This window comes from Pleurodeles waltl, chromosome 6, assembly GCF_031143425.1.
Source record: "Pleurodeles waltl isolate 20211129_DDA chromosome 6, aPleWal1.hap1.20221129, whole genome shotgun sequence".
Lineage (NCBI taxonomy): Eukaryota > Metazoa > Chordata > Amphibia > Caudata > Salamandridae > Pleurodeles > Pleurodeles waltl.
Window position 1 is genome coordinate 619,275,131 of NC_090445.1, and position 22,981 is coordinate 619,298,111.

General features: G+C 43.2%; 1 protein-coding gene across 3 annotated transcripts in view; it reads right to left on the reverse strand.

The window, feature by feature from the left end:
• GPR37L1 (G protein-coupled receptor 37 like 1) overlaps positions 1-22,981 on the reverse strand; it is a 213,333-nt gene that overhangs the window by 172,476 nt on the left and 17,876 nt on the right. For 2 of the 3 annotated variants that reach the window (XM_069238943.1, XM_069238944.1), the window contains exon 2: positions 13,551-13,634. In XM_069238943.1, coding sequence (XP_069095044.1) covers positions 13,551-13,634 — 84 coding nt within the window. Of the gene's footprint in view, positions 1-11,647; positions 13,635-22,981 lie in introns of those variants that run through there. The other variant, XM_069238942.1, reaches the window with a different exon arrangement.

A 22,981-nucleotide genomic window follows, 5' to 3' on the forward strand; every position in this document is an offset into this window, starting at 1 on the left:
CCATCAGGTGCAGATGAAACCTTCACTTTGTGCATTCCCTCTAGACAACCACAAACACTGAAAGATTAGGGGGCATATTTATACTCTGTTTGCGCCGGAATTGCGTTGTTTTTTTTTACGCAATTCCGACGCAAAACTAACTCCATATTTATACTTTGGCGTTAGACGCGTCTAGCGCCAAAGTCCATGGAGTTTGCATCATTTTTTAGCGTGGACACCTACTTTGCGTTAATGATATGCAAGGTAGGCGTTCCCGTCTAAAAAATTGACTCCGAGGCATGTGCGCCGTATTTACACTCCCGGGCAAAATTCACGCCCGGGAGTGGGCGGGTCAAAAAAAATGACGTCCGGCAGCTTTTGCGCCGTTTTTTAGCGCCTGGTCAGGGCAGGCGTTAAGGGACCTGTGGGCTCGGAAGGAGCCCAGAGGTGCCCTCCCAAGCCCCCAGGGACACCCCCTGCCGCCCTTGCCCACCCCAGGAGGACACCCAAGGCTGGAGGGACCCATCCCAGGGACATTAGGGTAAGTTCAGGTAATTTTTTTTTTTTTTTTTTTTTTGTGGCATAGGGGGGCCTGATTTGTGCCCCCCTACATGCCACTATGCCCAATGACCATGCCCAGGGAACAGAAGTCCGCTGGGCATGGCCATTGGGCAAGGGGGCATGACTCCTGTCTTTGCTAAGACAGGAGTCATTTCAATGGGGGTTGGGAGTCGAAAAAAATGGCGCAAATCGGGTTGAGGCGAAAAACTTGCCTCAGCCTGACTTGCACCATTTGTTGGCGCCCAAGCTCCATATCCCCCTACGCCGGCGCTGCCTGGTGTACGTCGGTTTTTTTCACGCACACCAGGCAGCGCCGCCGGCTAACGCTGGCTAACATCATTGAATAAATACGGCGCCCGCATGGCGCTTCAGAATGGCGTTAGCCGGCGCTAATTTTTTTGACGCAAAACTGCGTTAGCGCAGTTTTGCGTCAAAAAGTATAAATATGGCCCTAGGTGTGTCTGAGTACTCATCTGCATTCTGATGGCTCTTCCTCGGCAGGAAGGGTGGAAGGGGCTGACACTTACACCTGAATAGGCAGTGCCTGTCCTCACACCATGACCTAAATACTTCCTACTGATAGTCTGGAGCCAGTGCTGAGGAAGAAAGGATACGTATGCACTTCTAAGACACTTTGTTGAAGTCCCCCCCACTTTAAAGGCACATTTGGATATAAGCACTGGGCATCTGACCCCACCAAATCGGACACTTCTGGACCTACAACTGGATTAATGTTGTGCTGAATCAACAACTGTTTCTCGGCTGTATTGCTGACATGGAATGACTGCTTTTCTGCTGTGCTGTCCTGCTGCCTGCTGCTCTCTGGCCTTGCTGTGAGAGAGCTGGACTCTGCCTTGCTGGGTTGCCTCCTGTTGCTTGAGATTCAGGGATATCAAAGTCTCTACCTGTGCTCCTGTGCCTGGTTCACTGGAAGTGGACCCAGATGCTTGCACCAGAGAAATGAACGCATCTCCAGTCTGCTTGGAGCAGAACCAGTGCATCAACCTTGTTGTGGGAGTAGAACCCGTGCACTGCTGTTGGCATCAAAGCATCGCCTTGAAAGCCTCGATGCTCAGAACTGCGCATCACCCCTGCAGCAGCTCAGAGAGATTAGCGCATCCCCTCGACTGCGTTGAGAAACCCGATGCATCACACTTCGGAATCAACACATCACAGCTCAATGCTTAGTCCTTAGAGCCAATACATTGCCACCACTGCATGAGGAAAACCCACACATCACATTGACTGTGGTCCCAGCACTGACACATAGCTCAACGCATCTTTCATCGGCTCCCTGCATTTCGCCGTTGCGACCAGGATCAAGGTATTTTCTTCAAAAGGCCTCTGCTGCTCTTGTCCCCAGCCTGTGTTCCATCATAGTTGGTCTGAACTGTTGACTTTGTCCAAGTCCAGCTTGAGCAGATAACCCCCATTGGCGCTTATTGCTTATAAGCTCTAGAACTCTGTTTATATTTTTTAAATATATAACTCTAGTTTTTTGATGTTTGTCGTTTGAACTTGATTTATTAATAGAATCATTGTCTATTTTCTTAACCTGGTGTGGAGTCTTTTTGTGATGTTTTCATTTGTGTTACTGTGTGTGTTTTGCACAAATACATTACACATTGCCTCTTTAGATACACCTGACTGCTCTGTGTCAAACTACCAAAGGGTTAGCACAGATTATCTTTTATTATGTATCTGACTTACCCTGACTAGAGTGGTGGCCCTTACTTGGACTGGGTGCATACCCCTGCCACATAGAAACCCCATTTCTAACAGTTTTCAGATACATTGTCCTAGAAACAAAATGCCATCTTAACATCTGTTAACACTGCTAATGGTGTAATCGTAATAGAATAGACAAGAAGCTTGCATGCATAATAATGCAAAGTCATGGTGTAAGTTATAGAAGACTATGCTAGCCTGTGTATGTTATGTGTGCAAGATATAATGGTGTAATCATAATATGGCCGACAAGAAATTCACATGCAGAAGTCAGGGTGTGAGCCGTAGAAGGCTATAGCAGCCAGTATATCTTGAGTGCATTGTGTGGGTTTCCATGCACTTGAAAAACCTGCCAAAACAAATAGGGAAAGTGGAGGTGAGGGGATTCTAAAATAACCCATAGGGTATTTTGAAGGAGGGCGAACGCTAAAGTCATACACTATAACAATAAGGTAAAAAGTGAGAAAAACTCTCTTATCCTTGCTGGGAAAAGCAATCTCCCCCTCCCCAGATGCCTGCATTCACTTTGTCAAGGGTTCTGCCCTGCTGGATTAACTGACTTGAGCTCCACTCCCTGCATCTTAATAGACGAGTGCTCCATCTCAGTACAAAATGCCAAACAGATGTGGGTAGTAGTGGATCCGCCCACCATGTGTGTGGCCATCACGTGGGTGCGTCATGGTGTTCTATTACATATCAGCCTCAATCAATGTAAAAAAATGCCCTATTGATTTTGAAATGTCTTGAAAACACCATCCAGAGAATAGCTGGGGTTAAGGGAGTACAAATTAACAATGTTGAGCAAATAATGAGAAAATATCAAAGTTATGGTATACCAGAGTGTGGTATACCAAAATGTGTGTATTACAGACTTATTTGTGTCCAACAACAGAGACATATACGTTGCGCCATGATTTTATTAAGGAATATGGTCAAGTAGCATTCCACTCCCCAAAGATGAATTCTGTTATATTACATGTGTGAGGTCATTGAAAGAATGCATTTAATTAAATATGTTATATCACTGGCTTAAAAGGTATTGCAATATACGTTTGCAGGGACAAGCATGGAATATTACTGCTAACCCTGTTTGATATGCCTGCAGGCAATAAATCCAGAGTTGTACCTTTTCAAAAATAATTCCTTCTTCCTTTCTGTTTGGGTTTTCTAATGTTGCTAGGAAATCCCAATTCAGGTCCTGTCCAAGCAGGAACCACAGTCCTGGTCAAAGTAAGTGAGATACACACTATGAATTAACCTATGTTCACCCTCTGATAGCTTGGCAAAGAACAGGCAGGATTAAGTTAAGAGGCAATGTGTAAAGAATCTGTGCAATACTTTAAACAGTAAAACTTTGAAAACACCCCACAAAAGACACTTAGAAGAATAGAACTTAATTTTATGAGCAAAACATGACCAAAATGACAAACCTCTAATAAGTAGAAGTTAAAATATTAATTTTTAATGATTAAAATGCAATGTAGTACTTAAAAAAATAAAGTTTCAACTGGGAATATCTGGTCGCACGAGACCAGGTTAAATCTAAAAGTTCAGCCTGACCGTGATGGAGCGGGGGTCGGATACAGTCCCAGATAAGTCCAGTTGAAGTTTTACCTTCTCAAGAATTAAGCCAAGAGTCCTGTGTTCGGGCAGAAGAAGTTCACGGGGAGCAAGGAGAGGGTCACTGGCGGTGGTCCATGGGCGAAAGGAGTCTGCTGAGTGACACAGACAAGAGGACTGGAGCCTCGCCATCACAAGTGGTGATGCTTGTGAAGGGAAGAGACGAACTTGCGGTGGCTTGCGCTGATTCTTCAGGTGAGTGGTGCAGTTCTGGTGCAAACAGGCCTGTTCGTGGTCACAAAGAGCCCAAAACATGATTTCAGTAGCAAAAAACCACTTACTGACTGGAGAGGCACCTTTTTGGGGTCAGCAGATGGTTGAAGATGGGTCTAGGAGGTGTAGCCAGTATGTTGGAAGTCTTTTGTGTCCCTGAGTCTTCAGAAGAACAGAAGGCAAGCCAGCAATCACTTTGAGTCTCTTTTGGTTCAAGTTTGGAGAGATTCAGGTCTAGTCCTTCTCACTATCAGGCATGGAGAGCAGCAGGAAGCAGGTCAGCACTGCAGAGCAGACGTCCAGCAGAATCCAGCAGATCAACAGTCCTTTCAACAGCACAGCAGCCCGTCTTCCTGGCAGAATATTCACATATCCAGAAGTGTTCTGAGTCAGCAGGGTCAGGGTTCAAGTAGTTATACCCAGTTGTGCCTTTAAATTGGGGGTTACTTCCAAGAAGGGTCTTTGAAGTGTACATAGGTCCTTTATTCCTGGCCTGGCTACAGACTCACTACAGGGTGTTATGCATCCCTTTGTGTTGAGGCAGAACAGTGCCTATTCAGGTGTACGTGTCAGCTCCTCCATCCCTGACAAGCTGCCTAGTGTGACCAAACAAAATGTTGATGTCCCACCTGTCGCACCTAAGCTCCCTTTGTCTTGAGGGAATGCACAACGTCCAGATTTCTCCCAGTCCAGACATGTATTGGAGGCAGGCAGAAGGAACCAGATGGTTAAAGTAAGAAAACTCTAACTTTCTTAAAATTGAATTTTCTGAATTACAATTTAAAATCCAACTTTACCATAAGTTGTGATTTTGCATTGTGATTCCAGAGACACCAAATGCGGGGGCCCCATCTTTTCCCAATTGGAAATTACACTTACAAAATGTAATAAGGTAATCCCAATGTTATGCTTTGGGAGCAAGAGGCCTTTTAGAAGTGAAAAACAAATTTAAGAGTTTTTAACTAGTAGGACATGCAAACCTTAAAGTTACATGTCCTACTTGTTAAATATAATGCACCCTGCACCTGGGCTGTCTAAGGCCTAGGGCCTTCTTTTTTATATGTATTAAAAATGAAGCTTTGGGCCTGGCAAGAGGTTTAACTCGCCAGGTCAACATGGCAGTTTAAAACTACACACACAGGCTCTGCAATGGCAGGCCTGAGAAATGTTTAAAGGGCTACTGAAGTGAGTGGCACAATTAGTGTTGCAGGTCCATCAGTAGCATCTCATTTACAGGCCTGGGGCACAGATAGTGTACTTTACTAGGGGCTTATAAGTAAATTAAATATACTAATTGTTGACAAGCCAATTTTACCATGTTTTAAGGAGAGTGCACATGCACTTTACCACTAATTAGCAGTGGTAAAGGGCTCAGAGACCTAAAGTCAACAAAACGTATTCAGCAAAAAGGGAAGAAGGAAATAACAATGTTTGGGGATGACCCTGCAGAAAGGACCAGGTCCTACAATATGTTTCCTCAACATCCTGTGTATTTTTACACCCAGATCTAAGGTTTTTGTTTCAGTTGTTAGATGACAAACGCTATATGATCTTCAAGGAAGATGTCTCATGACAGTTCAGACCGATAGTTGTGTCACAGTCATTGTATTTTGGTGGGCCCATAGTCAGGTGTGCACCAAATAGTCTCATTGGTTCTGACCTCTCTGATGAGTAATTCTTGGTTGTTCTAGGTGCTGTTGTCCCGAGTTTAAGTTTCATCAGTTTTTTTGATAATTTTTGTGATGTCGTTTAATACTAGGTTGCATGTAGTGACTGAGGTTAAAGTGTTTGGTCCTCATTACAACATTGGCAATAATCACTGGAAGTTGGGAGATTATGTCAGGAGGGGGAACAGGTCTTGGGGCCGTATATGGGGCTCCGACAGACCGAACGTCTGAGCCAGCAGACAGGATGCAAGAGGGGGTGCTGGCACTGTAGGAGCGGGGCCACCTGCCAATGAAGCTTCAAGTGAGCTCTTCAGGTCGAGGGGTAAAATGTGAAGGAGTAGATAGAGAGCATGAGGAGAGCCAGTCCAATATGGCTAGTGTGGGGATTACCTCCATGGATGGGTTAAGAGGCACTAGGGCCACTGGGAGCTGCAAATAGGCCCACAACAATGAATGTCCACCAACTTCCTTCTCCCACTTCCCAAAACAACAACAAACCACTTGGTCCTCCACAGTCTCCAACAATCCTACACAAACAGGGTGGGCAGAGAGAGAGAAGGAGGATGGAGAAATTCACATTCATATAATAACACAGGTATATGTAATGGAGAGGATGCTGCCAGGCACACACAGAGGCAGAACTTCATCAGGTCTTGAGAGGGTCCTCAACTTGTTTCTTGGTTAGAAAATCTTCCCAGATAGTGGTATAGCAACTTGGGACCACTTTTGCATATCCAGTGTAGATGTGCAGTTCATCCACTGTAAATGTGTCCACCTATCCTGGTGGCTTGAGGTATTTCAGTGGTCGACGTTTTGGCCTAAGCAGTGTTTGCCATGGGTTCCGGGAATGTGAGTTGATGGAAAGGCTTGGGTTTCAACATGAAATAGTGAAGGTGGTTTTGAGATGACAAGAGGAGATGGCGCGGCCATGGGAGGTAAGATTAGAGGTGCGCTCTAGTGATTGGGCAGTCAAGACATCACCCAGTCCTGCAGTATGTGAAGTGATGAATGCTTCAGGCTTTAAGTCCCCCAGGAGACAGTCCTCTTTGAAAAGCATCCCACCGCATCTGATCCTTGTGTAAGGTGCTCAGGGGACATGGTGTGTGGATCCTTCCAGAATGTGAGGCAACTGGCCAGGGGATGCAAAACAGTGGAGGGGCGAATGGTCGAGGTCCTCTGGCAATGAAGGAGCGGAGGGCGGATAAACAGATACTGTCCTCTCGGAGAGGTGTGGGCTCCCCCTATGTAAGAGCTAATAGTACCAGGGCCACTTCCTCCGTTTCATGGGTCAGAGGGGGCCTCAACTCCAAGAGATCATAGCCCTCATTGATAATGGAGGTCTGCAGTGGAGGGAAAAATCATGTAGCAGTTTGTATGCCCCCGGCCCAAGGGGTATGAAAGGCATGTATGATACAACCATTGCCCCACTGACAGCCTCCAGTATTGTGTTGAAATCCCTCCCAGACGTGCGAGAGACCGCCAACCCCACCTAGTCACTCTCTTGTCCATGTACTCCATAGCCTTTTCCCAGTCCTCTCCTTCACTCTTCATCAACAAACAAGAGGTGAGACATTGCTGGAATATCAACAGCCGCAGTTTTATTACATTATATGGTACATAACAAAACATCACAACTAATGGTTATAAACACGTTCCACGTCTGAACTATTTGTTTCCCGGCCTTCCTGATTGTCCCTTTGGGTTTGTTTATGAATATTACTTGTAGTCAGTGTTCATGTACAGCCTCCTCGACAATGGCTCCCTTGGTCGGGTACCCAGCATTTGCGGCTATGCTTCCACCTTGCTACCAATCTCTGTGGGTGGCCCCTGGCCGTGTCCAGGCTGCAAATGCGATGTCTGCCCACTGCTGACCCTTTGGTGGACCCTACCTACTCCCCATGTCCCTGCCGTAAGGCAACCCAAGGATATTGTTTGAGCGGGTCTTATTTTTGGCTATATGCCTCTGCCATAAGGCATCTCAGGGTCATTGTTTGAGCGGGTATTCTTTTAGGCTATCATGCTTCTGTCCGTCTGTGTTTTTTCCTCCACCATGATGCCTGTGGTTTCCAGACCATATGCAGCTCCCCCTTTGCAACTCCCTATGTAAAACCGAGCAGTTTCAGCGCTCCACTAAGTTTAGTAGAAACATGTCCATTCCTGCCCAGAATAAGTGTATGCTGTTTGCTGAGATGTGACATCCGAGTCCATTTCCATCCATGCCTGGGTTACACCTGCCGTGTCTGCTTTGCAACTATCCCCTTTGGTTGTTTCCATCACCCAACGGTGTCCCTACTACTAGGCCACACAAGGACCACTGTTATGGCAACTCTTTCCTTCTGATTGCCTACCGGTTGCTCTTAAGTGCTCCCCTCCTCTCGTGATCTGTAGGCCGTAACTGCCCTCTGCATGCACCTATGGGACGACTAAAGGACGGTCACTGCATTTGGCGACCTCAAAGCATCTCTGTTCCTTCTATCCATGTGGGGTGTTGTGTATTTCCACATGTGCAAGGCCAACCCAGGAGCCATGTGCCTTATGGCATTACTTGTGACTAGATGGAGCCTATGGCTCAGCAGGCATACAGCGACCCCTTCTGACAGGGCACTGTACGGAGTAATGATTCTCCCCACTGCTTTCAGTGTAATCCTGAATACCCTATGCTGTGAATTGAAAGCAAGGGACCTTTAGTCCCTGGTGTGCTTCCACGCAGCCCCAGGAGGCTGCACTTTCACAACTTCATATGCACTTCCACTTGTACAAAGAAAGGTGTGTCATGTGGCAAGGACCAAATCAGCCTCTCAGACTGAAGACTGGCACTCTCCTAGCCGTCCTTTCTGCTATCTACTATCCACTCGCTAATAGCCTGGTTATCTTGCACTACACTCCTGATCCTATCCACAGGTCCTTATTTGCCTTATGTGCTGGCAGGAGGAGTTCCCTGAGGTACAATCTCACTGTGGTACTGTGCCTCCAAAGGATTGTGTGACTTTGACAGAGTACATTCAGTTTTACGTGAATCAGGACCACGCCTAAACATATGGTGAGGAGACTGCAGCTGTGGTATGATATGGACGGCGCCACAGTATTATGGGACCAGTTGTGTGGGTCTTGAGCTGGAACCATAAACTTCCAGGTGGTAAAAAAACTGATGTAAAAAATTGGAGAGAATATGGAGATGTCAATATAACAATGAGGCTAAGACTGCGTACTTCCACTTGTTTCTACCATCAAGAGATTAGAAGGGTCCAAGCTGCCTATTATGAAGATCTATTGGTAAAAGCAGTGAATGCCCTGAGAGAGCTGTTCCGGATTGCGTAATCCCTGAACACCCTTAAATCAGGTAACGCCCCCCCCACTCCCTCAGAAGAACAATGCAATGAACTTGCAGTCTGTTTTTCAGAATAAAGTTGCTGCAATCTATACCGAACTACTAAAGGGAAGAGAAGTGCCATTTACAACAGTAGGAAATGTACCCTTGGTAGAAGATAGAGGGAATCTTCAAAGTTTTCGCCTTATCGCTTAAGAAATTCTCTCAGACTCTCTGGGGAGGTTACAATCGGACTCCCCTTGAAAGGGCACCTCCCCATATCTTCTGGGAAGGAAGACAAGAAATTCTACCTGTTATTTTGGATCTTTTGAATTTCTCCATCACTTCAGGCTCTGTTCCCTAAGAATTGAAATACGCAGTAGTTAAACCTCTGTTAAAAAAAGTTGGCCTTGAACCCATCCTGTCTAGAAACTATAGACCTATCTCCTTGCTGCTGTTTTGGGGTAAAATTCTCGCGAAGCATATTAAAAACTCCTCTCTAGTCATCTACAGGCAAACTTGCTACTCGATCGAACGCAAAGTGTTTTTCAGCAAAAACATAGCATGGAATCAGCCATGCTGCTGCTTACGGAGGAGGTCAAACAAATTCTTTATAATGGTGGTATGGCTGCAATTATCTGCCTCGACCTGAGTGCAGCGATCAACACTATCGACCACAACACTTTAGCACACAGGCAGAGTAAACTAGTGGTAAAGAAGGAGGTATGAAATTGTCTGCACTCTTTTCTTAAAGAAGATCTTTTCAGGTCTGGGATTCCCCCTTGCTTCTTAGAAGTATTCCCCCTGAAAAACCAGGTTCTGCAAGGGTCCGCTTTAACATCTATTTACAGCCATTGACCCCCATGGTAAGGGAATTTGGTGTTTTTATAATTTCTTATGCTGATGATACGCAGTTGGTGGTTTCTCTTCTTCCCAGTAACGGTATCCAGCATCCTCTGGGCCCCTGCCTGGAGAAGGTTGCCCAATGGATGTAAAGTTGCTCCCTGAAATTGACTGGAAACAAAACAGAACTACTTATGGTGAGGAATAAGGCATCCCTTTGTAGTCCGCTGACCACATTAGACCGGCCAAAGAGCCTAGGATCCCCTCCTGCACCTTCAAACTCTATAAAAAGTTTATGGCTGAATAGTTCTCTGTCAATGGAAGCACAAGTTTAAAAAAAACTGACATGCAAATGCTTTACCTTGCTGAGAACGATGCACAAAATATTGGACCTCCTAGTCATGGTATCCAGAAGAATCATTAAAACCTATATAGCGCATGTTCACCCTTAGGTTTTTCTGGCACTAAGGCAACAACATACGAGGCATGGGGCTATTTTTGAACTAACAGGAAGCAGGGTAAACTTGAATTTATGAAAACAGAAAAGAGTAACAAAGAAAATAAGAAACCTTAGTTATGTTGATGGGACTGCACTTTGAACACTACTCACTTGAAAACACATACATACATTCCCCAAATCCACCGGCACACCAAATTCAGGAATGATGGTATGCTTTTGTATTAGAGACACAAACCTTTGGCGCAGGTCACATAAAGTCAATATACGAGGAACCAAGAAAGTGGATACCTTTGGTATAGTTATTTTTTATAGGACAATGTGATCTTTTAAGCCATCAAAAAAACTCCATCTACACATTGAATGAAGTGTTATGTAATTTCCATACAGGAAATCGTTAGGGTGAATGGACAAGAAAAGCCACTCTTAAGATGAGTGGAGATCTTGCTATAGGAGCAAACAACATTTCACTCCATCCTAGTGAGATATTTAATATAATGAATGGCTACAGGATCAGGTAATGACTCACCAATTAGAATAAAAGCCATGTTTGTTGTAAGAGGACGTTTACATATGGAACTAGTTGGTATTTTAGCCCCATTCTTGAATTGACAGTTTAATGTTTCCGGGAGTTCTTGCTCTGGAGTCTGTCAATATTTGACATCACTCTACAGATGTCATCTTTAGTGCCAGCATTCTACCTAATTGACAATTTGTTTTGTTTTGAAATTCAAATGAGAACATATGAGTGGTGTTTGTGCCTAGGTTCCAGTACTCTAACTTAAGAGAAAGCATTATGTATATGTTGTGTAACGTTCAGTCTATAGAACCAAGCAATTTTGTCCGAAAATACACATAAACTTCAGTTTGTGATCTCACCTAATACTTGACAACTGCCTGGAATTGCCATCAGCATGGTGAGATGTGTTCTGCCCATAATCACGAGTAAACCATAAACCTATCTCTAATAAGCATCCTCAAGAGGATTTGCATTATTTCTCTAGGTCGAATTGATCCTAATGGAAGTAACTATCTATAACGGTAACTTTTTTTATTCTTTAGGTTCATGCATGCTTTCCCACCTGGAAGAAATACACAAATGTAAAGGGAGTTGCATTAATTTCATGGGTCATTGAAATGCCACACGTGCTCATAATAGATTCAAAATCACACCCCAGAGCCTTGACACCTGCTTCTTGCACCGTCATGTCCAACATGCGTAGGCTATTACAGACACAGAAGGAGAAAATAGTAATGCATGAAAACATGATACAGGCTCATTTATTACATTTATTTACACACGATAATATCTATATTAATATTAATAAAATATTAATAAACACCAGTGTTGTAAATTTTACTCTGCCTTTGTCGATTCTAGTAATCCCGGGCTAAGAAGTTGCTAACAGTGTTATACTACGTTATTAAGTATTGCATATGAAAACCATAATCTGATGGTTAGAAGCTGGGTAACAACGGCCGCGAGTATGGTGTGAATGCCAACATAAAGATGATACATTACATATTGACCTTTATCTGCATCCCATCAGGCCATATGGGAATGTCACTCAAGTTAATGCAATAACTATTGACTACTTCAATGCACCTTTGAATACACTATTGGATCAGATCTGAGTTTCCCCATAGATACTGAACCTGGGTCAATGTCAGGAATAAAGTGTTTCACTCATTGTTCAATGTCATCTATTTAATTTCACAAGTTCCACTTTAATAGAAATCTCAAAATCGTCACCATGGCAAGTCCGACTTAGAATGGGGCGCCATGAAATGTGTCCAGGTAACTCTTGTAAAGGCATACAGTTAAGTCTATTGCACTCCACCCAAAGTTCTCTTTTTAGGCTGAGCAATCACCTTTTCAGTAATTTAAAATTCAATGTCCATGTGTGTTCTTCATTCTTGCTATAAGTCTCTTCAAGTCCATCTCATTCTACCTATTTCCGTGGAATGAAAGGTGTCTGGTCTTTTAAAGGCTCTTTTATGTAAAAAATCATACCATGTTTGATTGCCAAAAGTGATGGATGAATATTGTGCTTGGGACTCAAGAGCTGTTAAAAAGTGGCTGCAGATTGAGAGCTCCAGGAGAAGGAAATATATTAAAACAAACAGCTGCTCTTAGAATTACCGAAGTAAAAAGGTGGATGACTATTTAACTATATCCTTAAAGGGAGGGTTGAGAAAAGGGGTGTTTACATAGAACAATAACTGCTTTATTCATATAAATGAAACACTTTTCAATGACTAGCATCTAGGTCTTAACCATTGGAGCTTCACGTTGAGAGCAGAGAATGTCCTTTGGTTAACAAAGCCAGACATTCCAGCATCAGTTCCTTTTTCTCACTTATAATATACATTTGCAAATTAAAAATAATGTCCTGTCTTGGCATTAACCATGGAATACACCCATAGCATGTTTATTTTACGATGCATCTTAGCATGGAGTGCCAAGTGCCATGATTGGAGGTGGTGAATCCCTGGACTTATCAAAAAAGATGGAGGAGGACATCTCTGCCTTGAGCTTGCTGTCTGAACCCTCACTTGATGAGTTATCTTGACCACATTCTTCACAGCAGCAGCAACAGCAGTCCATGAAAGCCTGGCCGAGGGATTTGCAGAGGCACAGAAGGATCACCGGGGTCACAGAGGACTTAAAGAACATAAAGAACTGGTTGATAAGATTGAGAAGATCAAGGGTTTGTTTTGACATGTCCAGTGCTGTATAGGCCACCAGAACATTGCAGATGTTCTCTGGAATGGTGCAGATGCCGTAAACGATTGTCAAGCCTACCACAGTCCAGTTGAGTTGGTTTTCACGTTGACTGTGCTTCAAGCTATGGCATTCTATAGTCTTCTCTGTGCTATGAATTCTTCGGGTCACCAGCTGGCAGGTAATGGTAAACAGGATGGGTAGGCAAAAGTAACAGCCAAAGTACCACCACATTCTTGCATTTTGGTAGGTAATAACAAGAGAATAGATGGACTGGGGTAGGTTTGTGGATGGTTTCATAACGCAGTATTCTGTGACCATACCAGAGACAGGAGAGGTGTCTTGTGTTATCTCCCATAGGAGTATCTCAGGCAGAGACAAAGTCATGGAACCCACCCAGATGATAGCTAGTTTAGCGATAATAGAATGGCACTGCTCAATGGGTCTCACCTTGGAGGGAGGACTTGTAACAGCATGGAATCTATCAATTCCCAGTGCACACAGACTGAAGGTGGTAACTCCTAGAGAGGACACCTGCAAACAAAAGTATGAGAGATTGAAATAACATGGTCTTAAAGAAGTACTAGATTACTGCATGTTGTTTTGTTCATATTTGGTATTAATTCTATTTGATAAAACATGTTACAGCAGTTTAATTCCTTAATAAGCATTTCAGCATGAAGCACAGAAAGAAATGACAAACAACTCACATTTTTATAAGCATTGGTAAATCCAATAGTTATGGCTTTGGCTAGCAGCCTCTTGGCTTTGTCTATGCTTGTTTTGTTCCTCTATGTTTTTTGTCAATTTTATTGTTGGGGGCACTGTCGGACCTTCTTCAGTCTAACAAATAACACTGGTTGTAATCCAAAATATGTTATTCTCTAAAAGAGCGCATTGCCACAACAGTCTCTGTCACTGAAGGGAACTACATTGTGTATGGATGTGCTCCTTGTCAAAGTGTGGAATGCCATTACTCACATTGAAATTAGCCAATGGCCTAGGTGGGCTGATCCACAGCCCCATGCTGTATGTTCTAGTAGGGGGAAGAAAATGTGAATGGCACAATAATAGAGCTATGGATGAAGAAGGCTGTCTGAATGTCCCAATGCGTAACTATGTACACTTATCATTTTAGTAAAATTAAAAGGCCTTGGCTAACGCCTGTCCTATCAAAAGCTGGCAAAGCCAATAGGTCGGTTTCATCCGCCAGCCTTTTGGCAATTTTTGTATTGTCTTGTCATGATTTTGCAAAATGTTATTGTTTGGGAAGCTGCCAGACAATTATCAATCTAAAAAAAAATACTAATTAAAGGCAAATATGTTTTTTTTGGCCTCACAAAAGCACACATTACCATAGTACTCCCTAGCAGTGAAGGGAACTACTTTGCATGTGTATGTGCTCCTTGTGAAAGGGCAGCATGCCACAAATAGTAGTGAAGTCAGCCAATGACTCAAGAGTGGTGACGCATTGCCCCTTGAAGCATGCTTGAGTGGGTTGGAGAAAAAATGTGAATGACTCAATCACAGACAAATTGATGAAAGCTAAAACCCTTGTAAGTAGCTATGTATTACACATTACATAAATTTGGTAAAATCAAAAGGGTTTGGGTAACATAGCTCCAAAATGCCATTAATTGTGCAATTGGCTGCCAGCCTCTTGCCTGTGAGAAATAAAGAATGAAGAAAAGAGAAGGAAGGAAAGAAAGAAAGAAAGAAGAAAATAAACAAGGCAAGAAATAGGGAAAGAAGGCAAGAAATAAAGAGGGCAAAAAAGAAGGATAGCAACGAAGAAGGAAAGAAGCAAGGCAAGAAAGAAGGAAAGGAAGAATGAAGGATAGAAAGACAGAAAGAGCGAAGAAAGGGACGGATAGACATACATAAAGCAAGAAAGAATGAAATAAGGAATGAAAGCAGGAAAGAAGGAATGAATGCAAGAAATAAAGAAAGGGAAAGAAATGGAAACAGAGAAAAAGAAAGTAATAGAGATAAAGAAATAAAAAAGGTAAAGAAAAAGAGAGAGACAAAGAAAGAGAAAATAAGAAGGAAGGATGGAATGAAAGAAAGAAAGAGAGATAAAAAGAAAGAAAGAAAGAAAGAGAGAAAGAAGGAAAGAAAGTGACAAAGAAAGCATGAGAAAGAAGGAATAAAAGCAAGGAAGAAAGAAGAAAAATGAAGAAGGAATGAATGCAAGAATGAATGAAAGAAGGAATGAAAGCAAGAACAAAGGACAGACTGAAAGAAATAAGGTGAGGGAAAGAAAGCAAGTAAGACGGAAAGAATGAATGAACAAACAGAAGAAAAAAAAACAAGAAAGAATGAGTGAAAGAATGAAAGAAAAAAGGAAAGAAAGAAAGAAGGAAAATGAAAGGACGAAGGATGAAAGAAAGAGGAAAAAAGAGAATAGAAATGGAAAAATGAAAGAATAAACGAAGGTAGGATTAAAAAAGAAAGACAGAAAGAAAGACTGATTTTTAAAAAAATGAGGAAAAACACAAAAACAAAGGAAACAAACACAGAAGGAAGTAGGAAATAAAGGAAGAAGGAAGAAAAAAAAGAAAGAAGGAAATAAAAATGTGAGAGAACAGGGCTGATTGCAGAGGCCCCTTAACTTTTTGCCCCCAATTTTCACTTTTTGCTGGTGTTTTCCTGACTCTGATGGTGCCCTGGGTACTGCTAACCAGTCCCCAGGCCTGTACTCTGTGTAAATTTAGTATGCAAATTAGGCTAATTATAATGGGCTAAGTCAACCAACCTATAAGTCGCTAGTATATGGTAGGGCATGTAGGTTTAGGGACCCCAGCATAGGTAGTGCACCCGTAGGTGCACTGCTGAGGTGCCCAGTGTCATTTTAAAGGCAGGCCTGCCTTGCCGGCTGCTTTTAAATTAAAGTTACATGCAAATTCGACTTTGGAATTAAAAGCAGTTCCAAAGCCTTAAACTACTTTATTATTACATATAAGTCACCGCTAAGGTGTGCCCTATGTGCCCCTAGGGCTGGGTACCATGTAACTATAAGCAGGGACCTTATAAAAATAGTTATAAATAGTAATAGTTAAACAGCCAAATTCATGTTTTCTCTCATTGTAGTGAATGGCCTCCATACGCTAGAATGGGGAAACTTTATTTTAATTTTAAAAGTCCCCTTAAGTAACAGATACCACAAGTTTGGTATCAAAGTAATTGTTATCATAAATATCACAAGTTCCAGTTGTGGGATTTAATATAACTTGTTCAGGTAAGGAGTTTTAAACTTTACCTGAAAAGTTGCCAACTTCAGCCCTGCAGTGTTTTTGCTGCTTTGCTCTGATTGGCCAGCCTCTGGCAGCCTGGCCAGGCTGCCTTGATGAGGTGTGAAGTGGCCTGACTCAACACAAAGAGATGTTCCTGGGGGGGGGAGATCTTCCCTCAGCAGATGGGGAAGCAGGAAAGGGGGAGGGCTGCCAAACCGGTCTTCAAAGGCAGAGAAAGACATTTGGAGCAACCCAGTAACACCCTCACATCCTGCAAACCCAGATAATTAGGTGCCCCCTTGATTAGATTAGGAGAGGGCAGGAGAGGAATGTGTTTAGGGTTTTTAGCCACACCAGTGGGTGGGCTCAGCCAGATGTAACCTCCAAAAATCACTTTCAGCCATGATGGATTTTTGAGGAATGTTGCTTCCTGGGATTGATTTTTGTCACACTTCAAAGGAAGTGGTCATCACAGGGGGAAGGACCCTGCCCCTGATTGGAGAACCAGGACCCAGCTGTTTTTCACCCAGGAGCAAGGATACAACTGTCAGACCTGCACCCACACCTCAGTTCCCTACCAGATCCTTATCAGATTACAACAAGTAAAAACTACAGAAGAAGAAGGACTGCCCTGCTGGACCCCTGGCCTGCAACTGGACACTGCATTCTGGAGGACTGCACCAGCTGCACACTTCGGCTTCACCACAAGAAGGACTTTGCCTGACTTCAACTGGTTCAAGGAGGGACTCCCTGTTTGCTACAGGTAAACAATTGCTAACCAGAGACCCCTGCACCATCTTCTGAAGAAACCGACCAGCTGACCACTGTCCAGTGGCCAAAATGGAGTTTGCGCCAGGTGCCTTCTGGGAGTTGTAGTCCGCACCCACAAGGAGCATCTCAGAGCTTCTGGAACCTTGGGGTGAACTGTGGACCTCAAAAGAACCTTAAAAGAACATCTGGAAGAAGATCCAGAAGTTCGGAGAACTTTGGAGAACTTTTGGAAAAAAGCTCCATAGAGGGACCGACCCGCCGTGGCAACTCTAGCCGGCCTGCCTCAACCGCGACCAGGCCTGACTTGCAGGTTCGTCCTGCTGAAGAAAATCTCCAGAAAAACGACTAAGTCCTAAGGTAAACTTTTGACTGAGGCCTCCCGCGGGCTGTAGCCGAACCGGGCTCCATCGCGGTCGGCCTTAAACTTTGACTTTGCCCCGGTTAAGGTGCGACCAGATGACCAGATTGGCGCTTTTTGTTTCTATGCGCTAGAAAGCATTAATTCTTTAAAAATTCATATCTCTGGTTCCCCTTATCTGATTTTATTGGTTTTGGTGTCATTTTAAAGCTAAAAATATTTCCTATTTTTATAAATTGATTTCAGATTTTTAAACTGTTTCCTGTGTTTTATTTAATTACTGTTTTGTGATATTTGAATGCTTTGTACTTTGTCTCCTAAGTTAAGCCTTGTCGCTCGTTGCCAAGCTACCAAGGGTTGAACTAGGTTTAATTTACTGAGACCTTACTGGACCTAAGTGGAGGTTAGTGGCCTATTGCTTAGTGTAGGTACTTATCTGCCCTTACCAATAACCCATTTTCAAACAAAAAATAAGCATTACAAATGTTGAAAATTAGATATGATAAAGACTGATATTCTTTTTGGGAATGTGTATTGCAGAACTATTGGTGAAACTGAGACCAGCATAAACATGTTCTGAAGAATTGTCCGCTTATAAATTCACATGTATAATATGAGGCCTAGGCCTTGGAGAACTTGGTACAGAACAGTTTAAAATGGACGCCGTCTATTATGCTGTGAAATACCACCAGTCAAATAAACTGCATTTCGAAAGAAATGTATAAAAGCATTGGTAGGGGACAGGAACTGATAAAGTGTGGAATGCGGCCTACGCAACCAAATGGTTTAAAGTGTGCTGCTGTCACATCATACTCTAAAAACAACAGAAACATCAAAGTAACACATTTAAAACATGACATTGCCACAGAAGGGAACAAGCTTGTGTGTGGAAGTGCTCTTTGTGAAACATCAAACCACCATGAAGCTATCCAGTGGTTGGACTGGGCTGACCCCCATCTTGTATGCTGCAGTGGGTGGAAGTAAAACATGCATGACACACCAATAGATCAATGGATGAAGAAAGGTGGTTGAAAGCCTCCTCAAATAAATATATTGTACATACATATATATATATATATATAGATTTGAATCAAAAGGTCCTGGTTAATGCCATACCTAAAAATTACATCTTAATGGCATCTAAACCTGCAAGGAAATAGAACACAACAGGTTTAATCGTATCCATAAAAGTCACAATGAGACAATGGAATTCAAGGACTGCCATGGTGTTTGTGGTTTGGCGTAATTACTATTTTAGGCCCATATTTGTACTTTTTTGCGATGCATTTGTGTCATTTTTTAATGCAAATTCAGTGCAAACCCAACTCCATATTTATATTTTGACGTTAGACACGTCTAACGTCAAAATATAGGAATTTGCACCATTTTTGGGTTGAGTGAACCTACCTTGCGTCGATGAGATGCAAGGTGGGTTTCCCATCCAAAAAATGGAGCTATCTCCATAGCCCCATATTTATCCCCAAGCTAAAATGACGCACAGGTGAGTGGAGGGGCCAAATAACGGTGCTAAGCTTGCTTAGCACCATTATTTAACTCCTGGGTCAGACCAGGCATTAGCGGACCTGTGGACCTATTTCCATGGATAAGCACCATGGAATGGGTCCACAGGTGCCCTCCCCAAGCACCAGGAACACCCCCACCCCCTCCAGAGGGACACCGGAGGATGGGGGACCCCTTCCCACGTCAGTCCAGGTAAGTATTTTTTTCTACATCTTATTTGCCATCGGGCCTTAACGTGGGGCCCCCTGCATTTCACAGGGTGCAATGGCCATGCCTAGGGGTCACTTGTACCCTGTGCTGGCCATTCGGGTGGTGGGCATGACTCCTGCCATTCCTAAAACAGGAATCATGAAATGGCGCTAGTCTGGCTAGAGGCATTTTTTACCTCTAACCAGGTTAGCATCATTTTCCTACGCACAACCCACTCCTTCCCTACGGCCACCCCCAACAGGCTAGCATCTTTCCGAAATATTGTAATAGAAGGTGTTATTTTACTTAATAATTTCTTTAATGTATAAACCCTAAACATGCCAACATTATGTTTACAACAGAACAGGTGAGATTGCGATGTGTTGACAATCTTGACAGAAGATTCCAGCCGACACGTGTTTCGTTTCAAGCCTATATACAAGTAAAGTTGGTATTCACCACATGCTTTCTGGACCACAAGTTGACATCTTTATTAATAGATTCTTCAAAAGGTGTTCTGACCTTGAGATTTCTGGGCCACAAGGATTTTTTATAGTTTAGAATGCTTCCTGGAGGAATGCTGACCAGCCATAGCCAGGAAGCTTTATCTACAGTTTAGACGTGGCGCCTTACCCTTGCGCCCATTTACCAGCAGTTGGAATAACAGGCGGCATTAACCGGACAAGGCTTGCCCCTCTTGTGGCCAAGCAGAAGAATCAGATGCCCACTTTCTTTTTTCCTGTCCTGCTTATAGGAAACCTAGATCACTATGGTTATTCCCAATCTGTCAGAATATTGGTTCATTATACTGTGCTGAAGCCCTAAGAATTCTGAAGACTGATACCCACTAACCCATTGTATATGCTGTCTCTAGATATCTATTTAGGATTAGGTGCTTGCGGAAACGGGTCACATGAAATTGTTTTTTAGGCTACCTACCACTTTTCATGATGGTTTTAAATGTTTGCATTTTACTTTGATGATTTTAATTGGCCTATGGACTTAAAATATGTTTTTAGAGACTGTTTGAATCTCGACATGGGGCTTTCAAAAAGTGCCATGACCACTGAGTTTATGAAATTGTTTTTATCATAGTACTTCTGTAGCTTTGCTTGCAAGATGTACAATGATCAACATGTTTATGAAATAGTTTTGTTTTTTTAATGTACTTTTATGGCCATGAGTGCCGCAATAAATGTATATTGTATCACATTGTTTTGAAAACGAATCCTCATAAGCGCTAAGCCTAAGTCATAGAAGTCTAGTGAATTGTCAACCCAATGTCACAATTGGTCGCATGGCACAATGACTTTATGACGATACTATACAGGGAATTATCAAGGTCCATATTCTTATAAAGACCACGTTTTTACTGCTCAACAAAGCTAACTTCTTGGCAGTTGCAAAACGCTTGAGACCAGACACCACGCGCTCTTAACACTGGATTCAGATTATGCAACAAACACAGATTTACTTTGGAGGATACCGCTGTAGAGCTTCTAACACAACAAACAGGTTCTATTTTTGGCATAGGGTTGACACATCGCTAGGCTTCTATGGCTTATGCTTAGCACTTAAAAGGATTCGTTTTTAATACAACTTTACTTGTATATAGCCTTGAAAAAGCCCCTAGATAGAGACAAAACTTGCGTCTGCTGGAAGCTTCTGTCACGATTGTCAACACATTCACTATTGTCTGTACTGCTGTAAACAAAATGTTGACATGTTTATAGCTTGTATGTAAAATAAATTATTATCAAGTAAAAGAACATTTTCTATTACAATATTTGGAAGTTTTTCTTATATTATTTCAATACTTATATCAGTTATGACTATACTCTTTTAAAGATTACATTAATGTATATTCCTGGGACATAAAGTAAAAATACATCAGATACATCATAAGAGTGCTCCGCTACCTTTTCTCTATATATGGGTCTTGGCAGAGTTGTTCTCTGGTCCAGACATACAAATCTTGGAAAGAGTTTTGTTTAAGTGTCTTGAGCACTTGTGCATTAATACTACTCGGAATGGCAGAGATGTATGACTGTTGTACCATTGTTACCTTGTTTGAGAGTCGCCAAAGGCTGGACCGTTGCAGCTGTGCCAAGGTGAGAACAGACTCCTTTCTGTTCTTCCAGAGAGAGTAAAGGAGGCTGCCGAATTAAAGAATACTGACCGTTTTGGGAGTGTGGGGTGCTGCATGGTGCCAAGCCTTAGAGTGCACAAGTATTTTATGGTTGTAAGAAGTGGGTGCTCATTGGCAGATTTCTCCTATTTTTTTGGGTGGAGTCCGGGTGCTGTCATTTTCTGGGACAGGAAAGAAGGAATGGGGCTGCCTACTGTTAGAATGCTATTCATTTTGTCAAGTGAAAGTATGTGTATGGAAAAAGGGTTGCTTATTAAAGAAGGGCTGCCCGGTGCATGGGTAATTTGAGTTTTTCCACTGGAAAGATTCACTGCACCAGGGTGGTTAAATCTGTGCTAGAAGGTAATGAAAGAGCTATCCAGTGTCATGATATTACTTGGTTTGTCACAGCAGGGATTCCTCATTATGCAGGCATGAGTGAGATGAGTTTGCGGTGTCAAGATTCACCAATATGCAAATGATGGAGAACTGTGCTTGAAAGTCTCCTCTGCTTCAGACATTCAGGGCCACGTTTTGAGTTTGGCGGGTGGCGGAGGCCACCCACCAAACTCTTTCAGATAAAAAACCGGCACTCTGGTTTTTTGCCTGCAGGCTGAATTATGAGTTTTCCGCTGGCCCAGCGGAATACTCAACACAACAGTGATCCCGGCTCGTAATCAAGATGGCGGCAATGTTGTGGTGTGTCGGGTGCAGCAACACCCATTGTGCTTTTCACTGTCTGTAATTCAAGCAGTGAAAAGAGCGACGACATTCCATGGGGCCCCCGGCACCCAGTCGCTGCCACCCTTTGCATGGTGGTGAGACCGCCATTCAAAATCCGGTGGAGAGGGGACTCGAAATCCCCAGGGCAGCGCTCCCCTAGCGGATTAAGACACCTGGCACTGTCAGGCTGTCGTCTGGTGGCAACCTGGCGGTGCCAGCAGATGGGACCGTGGCGGTTCCGGCACAGTTGTAATGTGAAGGCTGGACAGCTGCTTTGGTGGTCGTCCGACCTCCACCATGAGTCAGACTCGTAATGAGGACCATAATGTCTTAAACACTGCCTGCATTTCATCTGGACCCTGGATGTCCATCACTTACTTGAAGCTCATCCCACCCAGGGCAAAATTCCTGCTATTTTACAAGAACCACAAACAAAAAACAACAACACTGGGGTCAAGGTCATTCACCCAGGACACCAACCTCACCCACTTCCTTCAAGGAGCACACTGCTAAACAAAATAGATGACCTGGAAACAACTTTCTCTTCAATAGAAAGTGAAACATTTCTTCCAGAAGTAATTACAAAATTGCTGTTTAAGCCATTGTGCTCTCACATCTAGATGGCAGTAAAATCCCTGCTCTATTGCCAGCCAGACTCCACCTAGCAACCCTTAAGGATATCCTACACTCCACAGTATGTCTCATTCCAGGCCTGAAGAAATATGATCGCATCACCCAATGGATCTCGCATCTTGACACAAGCCCGGCAGGTACAAGGTGTTTAGTGCTGCAGTTGATACTTTGCTACCCTCAACCTTGGCAATACCCATGCTTCACGGTTGTAGGGGTAATCTGACAAATTCTGTTGGTAGCACACTAAAGGGTCACCTAATTTAGCTTGTGCGAAAAGGACATATTTAGAATTTATTAAATGTCCGTCCTGCCTGATATAGTGCTT